Genomic DNA, 13757 nt, shown 5'->3' on the forward strand with positions numbered 1-13757 from the left:
CGCAACCTAGCGGTTACTGAACGAGCTCGAGATTCCCAAATTGGACGCATAGTCAAATCACTCGCAATCCATTTATCAAGCCAATACTTCCACATGTGTATTGTACACGTCCACATTAGAGGAGCGTGAGTATTTAGAATGTCTGGCGGCTATACACATTCTTCATCAGCAACGGTACTGATCAAGTGAGGTTGTGTAAGCTATTTGCCAGTCGGTCGTCAAGCTCAGACCCGACCGCATTGCGTAGGCAAGAGCACGCAACTCAGGTTCAGTTCTTTCCGGGGATTCAGTAGCCACTAGGTTGCGAAGGCCGACGGGGGTCCTTCGTAGCTTAGTTGGTTAAAGCACCAGTCTAGCGTACTGTAGGGTCATGGGTTCGAGTCCCATCGAAGGGAAAGTGGTTACCTCCAATACATTTTTCAAATCAATATCTTCCACATAACGTACATATTCACATATGAGTTTTCATAACTTCTTAAGATGGTTCGAGACCCCTCTCCTCTTTGGAACCTGGCTCCTATACAAATTAAACACTAATTTCTTCATAACTGGAGATCAAGCGAATGGAACCAAATCTGACATGTGGAGGTTTTGGAAGGGAAGATATGTTTTTGTGGTGGTTTGCAATGTCTCCCCCTTCTAGAAAGGGGGGCTCCAATACAAATGAACAAAAATTTCTGCATAACTCGAGAATTATTCAGAGAATGGTTTTAGGCGAAACAAAGCTCGTACGGTCTGCTAGTAAAAAATAAATATTAAAATGAAGAAAAAAATTTAAAAAAAACTCCTCGGATTTTAAAAGACTATCATTGAATAGTGGAAGTAAATGGAAGAATAATAGTCTTTTAACCTTGTAGCATTTCCCCTAAGACGCTCTAAAATCATTAATCCTCGGATTTGTTAAAGAATGTTTTGAAAGTTCTCAAAATTTACCGGACATTTTTTTTTGTTGATTCTCAAATTGTTATTTTTGAGCAAAAAAATCCGGAGGGGGGAGACATATTTAAAAAAAATATTTATATCGGCCTAATAATATGTATTTTATCCAATTAAATGCGCGCCCGAATCAGAAGGATTTACCTTTGATTCAGGAGTGTGAATGCACTTAATATATTTTTATAATACGTGGGTGCAATCATGCGGTACTTGTTGTACACGACTAAAGCTTCGGAACGCATTCGTTCATGAAACGGGCTATATGAGTTACAATAGAGCTATCACCTTCTTGCTCCCTGATTCAAGAGTCTTGCAATAATATTATGAAATGGTTGCACGAATATTTTATCCATAGTGACACTGCCAGACAGTAGGAGTTAGATTGTAATAACACACATCCTCTTTTCCCGTTCGCAACGTTTACTACTCGCGCGCATCACAACCAAATTAATTGGGTTTTGGTATGATTGATATTTTAAGATTTCTAGTGATGCACGAAAAACAAGATATGCCTATGATTGGAATGTTTCTGAATAATAAATATTACAAACGGAAAAGTGGATGCTCCACTAGGGCTTCTTCTATTGAAATATTTCATCAAATGCTTCAAAACCCAAATGTAGGCAATTCGGATCCAAGAAAGGCATCATTACCACTGAGGAATAAATTTGGGTTTTCATACTAATTTTTTTAAACAATGGTCGTATCCAACAATTTTCATAATTTGAGCTACGTCAGTTTTGTTCAAAATCAGTGGCATAAAAAATCAGATGAATCATCTTAAAATATTCATGCATGATGGCACTACAATCCTCAATGAACAAAACTGCCTTACGTAGTTTACGTTGGGCGGTTGTGTCTTGTACATAACCCTTCTGATTTTTTCTAATTTTAATATGGCATCAGCTAGCTATATTGTTTAACTGTTGCGTGAGATAGAAACGCCCATGAAAATCGTTATAGCTAAGGCAGAAAAGCAGTATATACTTAGCTACGGCATATACCATTCATTCACTTCATCCGTAAGATTTTCATTTGTAAACAAAGAACCACGCGTTCACATTTCTCATGCAATTGAGTCATTTGGCACCATGCAATTCTGAAAATGCAATTCTGCTCCTGCAGCGAGAAAGTGACTATTGCTATGTTTATTTTCATGTAAGTCGATTTCCAACAGTTCACATACAACTTAACCGCTACCTAAAATGCACTGAATAGGGAAAACGAAGAACATATTTTCACATTAAAATCTACCTTCTCTGTGTGAGTGTCCCAAAGAAAACGAAATGTTGAATTTTCAAATGAGAAACATTTTCCTCAGCATTTTGTTTCACGTAACTTTCACGGTTCAATTCGTTTTTGATATAGTGGAATTTTATTGGGTGCGGCATTCCGTCGGATAACACCCTAATAAAGAACCGATATCTCGTTAGTCAGAAATAGCGATAAAACCGTCACCGGTAACAAACGCAATAAATAGTTTCAACCCGGGGTACAACAAATTCTTGGAACCGAAATCGGTTCCGGAGGTATTCAGGTCTGCCGCCAGGTACACACGGGTCCCTCGGGCCGATCGAAACAATTTAGGTGTACTTTTGTCGGCACATCGATATACCGGCAACAGCCGTGCCGAAAAGATGATTCATTGCGAGGCATTTTTCTAATGAATTATTGCGAATTTATTGAGCGGTTATGCGCAGTGATTTATGGACTTCGATGATCTACATGTTTTCGATTCACTCTGGAAAGAAGCAATAAAGGGCGGAACTATTATAGTTTTCGATAGTATCGTTTGGGCACTGTGCATGATGATGATAATCTCAAACAAAAACAGGCGGTTCCTTCAAAAACTTCCATCACCATTCAGTCCGTTTTATTAGTGAAAAAGTTTCTTTATGCTGCAGGCCGAGTTCTGGTCGGAAAAGTTTTCCGGATGAGAAGGTTTCCGCCGTTATTGGAAATAGGACGACGCTTTGTTCTGGGTGTGTGCCCCTTTCAAATTTGTTGCGGACACCAGAAATAGGAAGACTCAGATTTCTTCTGTTTTTTGGTTTATCGATTTGTAGGACAACCTTTTGATTGGAATTTCGCTCAGATGGATTTTCGATGTAGGATGCTCGATTCAATTTCCGGTCCAGTGGGCACAAGCCAACCCGGATTAGTTCGTTAGTTTGTTCGCTTCTTTGTGATTAACGAATGATGATAATTTGATGGGAAATAGTTTTCCATAGGGAAAAAGTGACTTTCACAGTAGATTCGACACTATCAATTGGATTAAAATCAAGTTTAGTCTTTCAAAGCATGCATAGCGCATTTACTACCATCCCGATTAAAGAGCATGAATAATTAATATATCAAAACTTTCACTCTACCTTCCCGGATTTTAAAGCTCCGGGGAAAGCTCAATATTAAAAGGAATGACACAGCTCAATGGTAGTTTGAGAAGGGTCAAACGGAGCTCGAATGTTGAAAAGCATGTGGCTCATACAACCACACAGCATTGATTAACGATGTAAGTTGAAGTTAGGATTGCGATTAATTAAATCATTAAATGGATGTAAAATTCATAAGGGACCTACTTTTCATCATCCTTCCGCAATTGACTGATTTTTACAATGTCAGATAAACGGTAAGGGTATTTGTTAATAGAATTAAGCAGAATGCTTAAATGAAATCTGTCGGGATTTCTAATCAGAGCACATATGTCAAGATACTTGAATATAATTCGTTTTAATTTATAGTAGATTGAGTCAAGAGTCTCTTCCTGGACATAATGCAAAGTGTGTTCGGTAATTTTAAATAATTGGCATGAACCTACAAGAAATGATTGCCAATTGATACCAGAATTGGGGAAATAAATACGGATTCAAAGATTATAATTTTCAAAGAGCAAATGATCTAATATAAAAGAGTCGAGTTTTTATAACTTGCGGTAGAAATATTCGAAATATTCAATCATAGTATCCCCATCACAGACATCAGAACTCACCTGTAGCAGCGGCAGGAAGAAGCACAGGAACTGCCCGAAGATCCAGTTCTGGATCAGCATCACCATCAGCGTGATCGGAAGCACAAACGCGCACTGCACTATGTGGCACACGGCCAGATTGACCATGAAGGCCTGCGTCGCCTCCCGATACAATTTGTACTTGCTGATGTACATCACGACCAGCACGTTCGAGGCGATTCCCAGCGCGGCCGGAATAAAATACAGCAGAATAAAAACCGGATAAATTCGTGCCACCACCGGTTTCAGCACCGGACTGCTATAATCCACGTTCTGCGAGTGGTTGTTCGCATCGATGCTCCCCAGGATCATCTGCGCCACAACCGCCGGTATCGCATCCGGCACGTTCTGTTGGGACTTCATCGCTGCTTCGGTGGCTGTTGCTAGCGGTTACTGTGGTTACACTTCACTCGACGACTACTTCGCGTTACGGACCGCATCAGAGCCCACTTTGATCACATCACTACAATGACATTTGATTGACAAAAACCTAATTAGGCGAATAACACACGACACCCTTCACTATGGCAACTCTTCATTCACTGTCGTCGGCAAACACACTCCGAGTCGATTCCTCCGAATTGCGCCATCTGCAAACAGAGCCAGGGAAACATACATAATCTCGTGAAAATGGGGCGAAAATGGAAAGTAAATATTGGGTCTTCATCAGTTTCGGGTACGAATGGGAAGCTGCTGGGGGGGAAGGGGGAGAGCGATCCTGAATAACGTGACTTTTTATGTGTTCCGTCGGGGCGAAGTGTGATTCCGTTCGGAAGTCCTTAAGCACAATGGTGAATCCGGGAAAGGTATAAAGGAATTTCGCAGTATTTGGTATGCCATCAAATGGAAGAAAGCATTAACACGTTCTGCTGGCTCAAATAAGCTTCGTATTTCACGGCACAGTTCGGCGGAAGAGGCAGAGCAATTATCGATGACACCTGCCGTCATAAAATAAAGCTATGGTGAGGGTGAAAATGGTTGAATGTACGGTGAAGGATGAGTCATTGAATTTGAGATTACTACATAATTCGTGCCTTCCCGAGCAGGAGCAACGACCTTGATAACAGAAATTGGTATGAACTAGCCTTGCATAAGAGGTAAAATACCAAACAATAATACCAATAATTAAGATGCAAAATACTTTAGGCATAAAATGCTTAGGGACTGTCCATATACCACGTGGACAGGTTTTGGTCAGTTTCAGACACCCCCCTCCCCCAGCATGGACAATTCTTCATATAAATTTTCAAAAATTTGTATGAATCGTGGACAATCGACATACCCCCCCTCCCCCCAAAATAGTCCACGTGGTATATGGACAGCCCCTTAGGTAGTTCAATACCTAACAAATAATAATTTGTGATGCGGTTGGTATTGTAATAACAGAGTATGTTATGCCTGAAGTATTGTGCTTGTGCATATAAAGTTTTGGTATTATTTTTTGGTATTTTATCTCTTATGCAAGGCTGGTTCATAACAGAGTAAGGTATCAATAACAGAATGAAGCATTATTGAGGTAATTTCTCCTGCTCGAGTTTTTACGTTTTTATCGTAGTTAGTCGAAATTACTAATCATCTGTACACGAAAATAATGGAAAACTCGCTTTCGACCTGCGTGTATCATGATTTGTTAAGCAAACTCGAGTTTCCAGTAGTAGAGGTGTGCGGCGCCGCCCAGCAAAAAATCTTGACGAAATTCTGAAGTATGTCCTGTGAAAATTTCGAGGAATTTTTCGTAGAAACCCAAAGAGTTTCCCGTGGAAGTTCCACAGAATTTCCCGCGTAAGTGCCTAATAATTTTCTGTGCGTTATGGGAACATCGGAACATCTGCCACTCAGGTGCACCAATTGCAGTCAGACAACGTGGACGACCCAAACTGCCGGATCAGCAGCGTGGCGCGTTCTCTTTCCTTCGACAGCTTTGGACAATAACCGGTGTCACTGTATTGTGTTAGTATTATAAATAAAAGTGTTTTAGAGTTACTAAGTCTTTTAAAAAAGTGAATCCATATCAAGATTTTCATAAGTGTGGAAAGTTTTTGTCGTTGAAATACAGAGAACGGACAAAAATGTTGAGATAGGCAAAATTTTATCGAAATTCAGATTGGCAAGATATTTCGATTTTTATAAAGCTGTAACCATCGGACGCAAAAACTCTGGTAGCTTTCTATCCTTTTACCTAAATCTATGATCAGTCCACTCTCACCGGAAATATTACGGGTTTCCGAGGTGTGAGCATCCATAATTTTAAATATATGTGCTCACCGCCAGAAACTGGCATTAATGTGTCGACCAACGGTGAATGAAGAACAAGCATATATAGCCATTTCCGCGAAAATGACATGATAATAGTGTAGAGATCAGTACAATAATAATTTAAAAAAAATATTTAGAATAATGATATAGAAACTTTGATTATTCCCAGTTATTATTTGATTAAAATAAAAATAAGAAATTGTATATTTGTTGCAATGAAAAAGGCGTGATATGAGCGAAAAGAAAAGTTTAATAATGCTGTCTAGGGTATCTGTTTCTATATCAATAACAATAAGTCAAGTTGCACATGAAATTGCTCACTCAATAATCAAGCTGCATAAGAATAATTATGTTCAGCTTACATAATTCTTAATGGATAACAATTTGGTTACTTCAAAAATGAATTATTATCACAAGTTTCAAGTATTTAAATGAAAAACATCATCATGTTATAAAAAATTCCACATTTATTGCCCAAAACTATATTATTTTGCGGGCGCGTAGTGTTTAATCTCATTTTGGCACTAACTTTTACCATGAAATCGAGCGCGCACCTCATTTCCATGAAAGTACAGTCACTCTCAAAATTGAGCGTACAGTATGGATTAGTTGACTACAAAGGAAATTAAATGGTTAAATCGGTTGTTTTTAATGCATCTCAATATTCATCCCTTCCTTTAATGTATGTGTACATAAAATTGTTTAAATTTTTTCTCTAAAGTTCATTTATTTGAAAATAATCTCAAAATACGCCTATTAGATGTGACAAAATTGAGCGTACAGCTAATGTTTTTCTATAAAATTTCTTATTATAAACACGAATAATGTATTTCAATATTGTTTTTTCATAATTATATTTATAATAATAAACATCCGCTACTTAAACATTCAATGTTTTGAAATTAAACCATGTTTTGGTCAAAATGGCGAACAAGTGAGAGGTAAGAACATTGCTATTTAACAATTCAATGCCTGTGGGCAAAATAAATGCTTAAATTTGTATGTTTCACCGGCATCGCATCTTATATATGATAAATAATCGAAATCGAGCGAGACATACGATTAATTTGTCAAAATTCAGTCGGTAAATGATGAAAACAGATGTAAACATACAGAGAAAACGACAAATGTTAGGAATGACATAATTCAAATTTAGTATGTTTTCAACATAAATTTGTTTTAAAGCTCGGTTATTGTCTCAGGCCTATCATTAAGGGTAATAAAATTGAATCCAATCATTCACAGTCAAATTCTAAAAGTACAAGGTGCATGTTAAGGTACCGAACATAAAAACAGCTTTTCAATCCCGTAGAGCACTTCTGATTGAGTATTGAAAAGATAGTTTAAAATCGTAATTTCATAATTAAATTTGGATTGAACTCCACGGTCTGTTACCATAAGAGATACAATTGGGTGATTTCCATGTGGCGAGTAAAAATAAACTTTTTTAAGAGTTCGGCAGCTTATTCAATGATATCTTGGTGAATTTAAATGATTCAACCAAATTTGTTCCTACGGTGACTGAGTCTTCAAATATAAAATGACATCTTATAATGTATCCGTGTGCTGCTCTTTTATTAATATTATTATTAATGAGTGTCCTGAGCTTATAAGCTACCTATAGATCGACTTTTAAATAAAGTTATACTTAATTTGAAATATGCCGTTCCCAACATTTGTCGTTTTCTTTATATGTTTACATCTGTTTTCATCATTTACCGACTGAATTTTCCCAAATTTATCGTATGTCTCGCTCGATTTCGATTATCTATCATATATAAGACACGATGCCGGTGAAATCCATATATTAAAGTATCTATTTTGCCCAGCAGCATTGAATTGTTAAATAGCATTGTTTATACATCTTACTTGTTCGCCATTTTGATTAAAACATGGTTTAATTTCAAAACATTGAATGTTTAAGTAGCGGATGTTTATTATTATAAATATAATCATGAAAAAACAATATTAAAATACATTAATCGTTTTTATAATGAGAAATTTTATAGAAAAACATTAGCTGTACGCTCAATTTTGTCACATCTAATAGGCGTATTTTGAGATTATTTTCAAATAAATGAACTTTAGGGAAAAAATTTAAACCATTTTATGTACGCATACATTGAAGGAAGGGATAAATATTGAAATGCATTAAAAACAACCGAGCCAACAATTAAATTTCCTTTGGAATTTTCGAATATATTCATCTAATCCATGCGTACGCTCAATTTTGAGAGTGACTGTATTTTGAAAAAAAAAACCTGAAAAAGTATAATTTTGTAGTCATCCTCATCATGATTTTCATCAACACTTTAGTTGATGTCATAAATCCGCTACAAGAATTAAATAAATCTAACAAGCATGAAAATTGTTACTTGGGATTTGTTTGCAAGGTTTTGTTTCTCTTTTTTCAAAGCAACATTTTTGACAGCTGCCGCAGCCAAATTCCCTTTTTTTGCGGGCGGCTTGAAACGGATTTTTATATACTCTTATAAGAGGTATATAGTGGTAATCTAGAGAGGGCCATTTGGACATATCTTACTCTTATAGTGGTCATCAGAAGGTAATCCTGTAGTATTGGGTTTTATTGTCAGTTCTTGTAATTCGATCTTGAAAACCATTCCTAGAGCTTGTTACGTTTGAAAAGTATGTTGTTAAGCTGCACTGTCAAAATATTCATGAAATGAAACGCAGTAGACAAATACTGTTGAGAATAGTTGTCGTTGCCGTCACGCCATCATCAATCGACCCCATCAACAATACCACCAAAACTGCCATTAGCCATCAACCAGAGTTTCGCTCAGTGTAGGATCAATCATCGAGCTCTGAAGACGCACCCCTGAGAAATCATCATAATCAATGACAACTGTCACGTCAATGACGTCCGTCGCAACGCACACTTCAACGAGCAAGCATCGAACGGATTCCAGCGCACGCCAATTTTATTCGATTGCTCGCCGCCATCGCGGAAAAAGTGGTTCGCCGCGAGTGGGAACTGAAGTTCCAAAAAAGTGGCCACTAGTGGCAAAGTTTCTGCCAGCGGAAGGAGATTTATTGCCCGGTGCATTTCGGTCAGGTCCGGTGCGTTGCGGTGAGGCGAAAAAACCCGTGCCTATAGAGGTGACGAACGCCAGCACCCCAACAACGGTCACGACGGGGACGCTAACGGCATCTTTTTGAAGACGCCAACCACATTGTCGAGGCAAAAGTGCAGAATAGAGCTGCAGGTGTGTTATCGGAAGCGAAAGAGAGGGCCAATCACTCCGTCCTCGGTTACACGACGACCACGAACACGCGAGCCGGAGCACCTGGTGCAAACCACGAACAGGTTAATCCGGTGAGTACAAAGTCACTAGGAAGGATCAAACACCGGAGGAACTAACTGGTGCGTTTTTAGGTACAGAAATTGGCACCTTCCGTCAACGGCTCATTGAGCGATCATCCAACAAACCGTGAAGTGGACTGCATCCGTTTCGGATAAGCTCAACTCGCAAAACCCCTTCGTGGTGAGTAACAACAAATCCCAATAATAAAAGAGTGAGTGATGACTCTAATGGATGTCAATATAGGTGGGCTGGACGCCAGCGAAAACCGCGCAAAGCCGATTGAGGATTGGCCGACTGGGAGGCAAACGACGATTGTTTGCAAACAAAGACGTCACGCCAATCAACAGAAAAAACCCCTTCCGAGGGTAAGTTCGATGTGATGAAGCACCGTTTGAGCAGTGGCTAACCTGTCCATATCGACAGGGTTTTTTCTTTCTTTCTTTCCCTCAATCGATTGTAGTTTCGTCTTTGCTACTGGCGATACGCGACGGCTCCGTTCAGCTCATATCCAAGCCACCAGTACGGGCCACTGCAGCGGGGGAAGCAGATAGGACCCTTCGGAAGATCAGAGCGCTTGCAGTTGGCCACTGCTGCGTTTCGGACACGATTGGTGGGTGGCTTGAGATCGACGGCAAACTCGAACTCATCAAAGACATCACGAGCAGGAGGCAAGCCTGTGTGGCATGAAGTCGGCAGGATCACCATGGCGTGGCGACCGACAGAAGGGGGCGCCCCGATAGGTTCCGTGAGTAGAATCTAAGCGAATCATCTAGACAATAAGTTCGAATGTAGGAGAGATAGGGATCCCAGTTAGATGAAAGGTTGAAGAATGGGTGAATAAAACTCCAATTCATGTAAAATTCTAAGATTTGTGGTTGTTCTCGATTTGTTGGTGCTGTAGCCCTCCCGTATTTGTGAGACCCCTTCTGACCTTGGTAGTTTTGCTCTACCGCTACCGGGAAACTTGCAATAAGCTGAATAAAACCTAAAATGTTACTTGGGATAGCTTGTAGTTCGTTGGGGTCTACGGAGGACGGAAATAAGGGACGCGAATTGAGGATTCCTTCGATTTGCGTCAGTACTGTGAAATACTCCTCGAACGTTAGAGAAGCATCACGAAGAATCTTTTTAAGGTGCGTTTTCGTACTTTTTACTCCTGCCTCCCATAGACCGCCGAAGTTGGGAGCACGAGGATAAATAAAGGTCCATTTAATTTCACGGGTGACACAGAAACCATCCAACTCTGCCTCTAGTTGATCACTTTTAAATAGTAGGAACAAATTATGTAACTCCGACTTAGCTCCTACGAAATTTGACCCATTACCCGAAAACAATTCATCAACAAGGCCACGTCTTGCAACAAAAAGGTTAAAGGGCCGCAATGAATGCTGAAGCAGATAGATCCTGATACCAATTCAATGTTGATCGCTTTCGTTGACACACATACAAATAAACAAATATAACCTTTGACGGGAGTAGACTTTCTTCCACCTTGACGGATAAACACGGGACCCGCAAAATCAACACCGGATTTGGAGCAAGGAGGAGCAGGGACGACACGAACTTTAGGTAGATCGCCCATGGACGGCTGCAACAAGCTTGGGTTGTTTCGGAAACATGTTACGCAGACTCGGGTGATTTTCCTGACCACTGGATCGAGCATTCAGCAGCCAAAACCTTTGGCGAACAGCAGCTATAAGCCCGGACGACCCAATATGCAACAATTCCTTATGCATTGCTCATTATCATCGTGGCACTCCAATCTCTTTGTAGTTGTAACACAAAAATCATCAACTTAAGATTAGTAGTCGTGAGAAACTTGACTACCAACACCTACCAATCTACAAGGCAGACACAAATAACCACTTTTTTGTTAACATCCGATTAATGTAAACATTGCATTAATGTGAACGATTTCAGTCTGAGTTTAACTAAGTTTAACACGGTTTAACTATGACATAAACTAACGAAATGTGTCCGAAAATCAACAGATAGCTTTGATTTACGTTAATATTTATGTTTTATTTTTTCATAATGCTAGCTGTTTATGTTCACATCTCGTGACATTGTTGCCAGCTGTTCAAACACACCAATAGCATAATCGAAATTTACCGCGTTTTCTGCGTTTTCTGTTCAATTTTTCAAGACGTTCCAAAGTAGAATATTGAAGATTTAATTATGACATTAATAGATAACAGGTTGGAGAGAGATTTATTATTTTTTCGATATATTACATGTTTTCACTTTCCAGGGCAGCAGGGACTATGTCCAAGGGCTTGACGATCCCTCCCCAGGCCATCTGCGAGTTGTGAGGCTTGCCTAGGATGTGGTGGGGTTTGACAGTGGGCCCTGTTAAACCTCTATAAAAAGCTGCATGTATCCGCAAGTAGGCCCCACCAAAGCGACCGTGTGCCGCTCAAAGCGCACAAGCCCAAGTCCTGGTGTTAGGTGGGACGCTAAACAGCCCTGACACGACGGCCCTCCGACGAGACAGGAGGTTTGCGCTGGCCCAATAAGCCGCCTAGAAAACCAATCATTACGAACAATATAAGAGATAATGCGACTCGATATAATCGGCAAAGACCTAGGCGACGAATACAGGATCACGATTGGAAGCTTGGAACATGGAATTGCAAGTCGCTAGGTTTCGCAGGTTGCGACAGGATGATCTACGATGAATTACATCCCCGCAACTTCGACGTCGTGGCGCTGCAGGAGATTTGCTGGACAGGACAGAAAGTGTGGAAAAGCGGGCATCGAGCGGCTACCTTCTACCAAAGCTGTGGCACCACCAACGAGCTGGGAACCGGCTTCATAGTGCTGGGTAAGATAAGCCAACGCGTGATTGGGTGGCAGCCAATCAACGCAAGGATGTGCAAGCTGAGGATTGAAGGCCGTTTCTTCAACTATAGCATCATCAACGTGCACTGCCCACACGAAGGGAGACCCGACGACGAGAAAGAAGCGTTCTACGCACAGCTGGAGCAGACATACGATGGATGCCCACTGCGGGACGTTAAAATCGTCATCGGTGACATGAACGCGCAGGTAGGAAGGGAGGAAATGTATAGACCGGTCATCGGACCGGATAGTCTGCACACCGTATCGAATGACAACGGCCAACGATGCATAAACTTCGCAGCCTCCCGCGGAATGGTAGTCCGAAGCACCTTCTTTCCCCGCAAAAATATCCACAAGGCCACATGGAGATCACCTAACCAAGAAACGGAAAACCAAATCGACCACGTTCTAATCGACGGTAAATTCTTCTCCGACATCACGAACGTCCGCACTTACCGCAGTGCGAATATTGAATCCGACCACTACCTCATTGCAGTATGCCTGCGCTCAAAACTCTCGACGGTGTACAACACGCGTCGAAGTCGGACCCCGCGGCTTAACATTGGGCGGCTACAAGACGGTAGACTAGCCCAAGAATACGCGCAGCAGCTGGAAGTGGCACTCCCAACGGAAGAGCAGCTAGGCGCAGCGTCTCTTGAAGATGGCTGGAGAGATATTCGATCCGCCATTGGTAGCACCGCAACCGCTGCACTTGGCACGGTGCCCCCGGATCGGAGAAACGACTGGTATGACGGCGAGTGTGAGCAGTTAGTAGAAGAAAATAATGCAGCATGGGCGAGATTGCTGCAACACCGCACGAGGGCGAATGAGGCACGATATAAACAGGCGCGGAACAGACGAAAGTTCTATCGATTTTCCGGAGGAAAAAGCGTCAGCAGGAAGATCGAGACCGTGAAGAGACGGAGCAACTGTACCGCACTAATAACACACGAAAGTTCTATGAGAAGTTGAACCGTTCACGTAAGGGCCACGTGCCACAGCCTGATATGTGCAAGGACATAAACGGGAACCTTCTTACGAAAGAGCGTGAGGTGATCCAAAGGTGGCAGCAGCACTACGAAGTGCACCTGAATGGCAATGTGGCAGACGAAGATGACGGTATGGTGATGGACCTAGAGGAACGCGCGCAGGACATAATTCTACCGGCCCCGGATCTCCAGGAAATCCAGGAGGAGATTGGCCGGCTGAAGAACAACAAAGCCCCTGGGGTTGACCAACTAACAGGAGAGCTATTTAAACACGGTGGTGAGGCACTGGCTAGAGCGCTGCACTGGGTCATTACCAAGATTTGGGAGGAGGAAGTTTTGCCGCAGGAGTGGATGGAAGGTGTCGTGTCCCATCTACAAAAGGGCGATAAGCTAGATTGTAGC

The 13757-nt window shown here is 41.1% G+C and overlaps 1 protein-coding gene and 1 long non-coding RNA gene across 3 annotated transcripts in view; one reads left to right on the top strand and one right to left on the bottom strand.

Moving 5' to 3' along the window:
* LOC134207485 (neuropeptide Y receptor type 2-like) overlaps nucleotides 1-13757 on the bottom strand; it is a 241911-nt gene that overhangs the window by 86814 nt on the left and 141340 nt on the right. The window contains exon 2 of the mRNA XM_062683198.1: nucleotides 3926-4533. Within this exon, the coding sequence (XP_062539182.1) occupies nucleotides 3926-4306 (381 nt within the window). The 5' untranslated portion in view covers nucleotides 4307-4533. The remainder of the gene's footprint in view (nucleotides 1-3925; nucleotides 4534-13757) is intronic.
* Nucleotides 8925-10386, top strand: LOC134216132 (uncharacterized). 2 transcript variants are annotated; one of them, XR_009980511.1, is made up of 4 exons: nucleotides 8932-9536; nucleotides 9597-9705; nucleotides 9769-9890; nucleotides 9949-10386. It is a non-coding gene; the product is annotated as an uncharacterized LOC134216132 (long non-coding RNA). The 2 variants fall into 2 exon arrangements; XR_009980514.1 differs by having other exon boundaries at nucleotides 8925-9705.

This window comes from Armigeres subalbatus, chromosome 1, assembly GCF_024139115.2.
Source record: "Armigeres subalbatus isolate Guangzhou_Male chromosome 1, GZ_Asu_2, whole genome shotgun sequence".
NCBI classification, from domain to species: Eukaryota; Metazoa; Arthropoda; class Insecta; order Diptera; family Culicidae; genus Armigeres; species Armigeres subalbatus.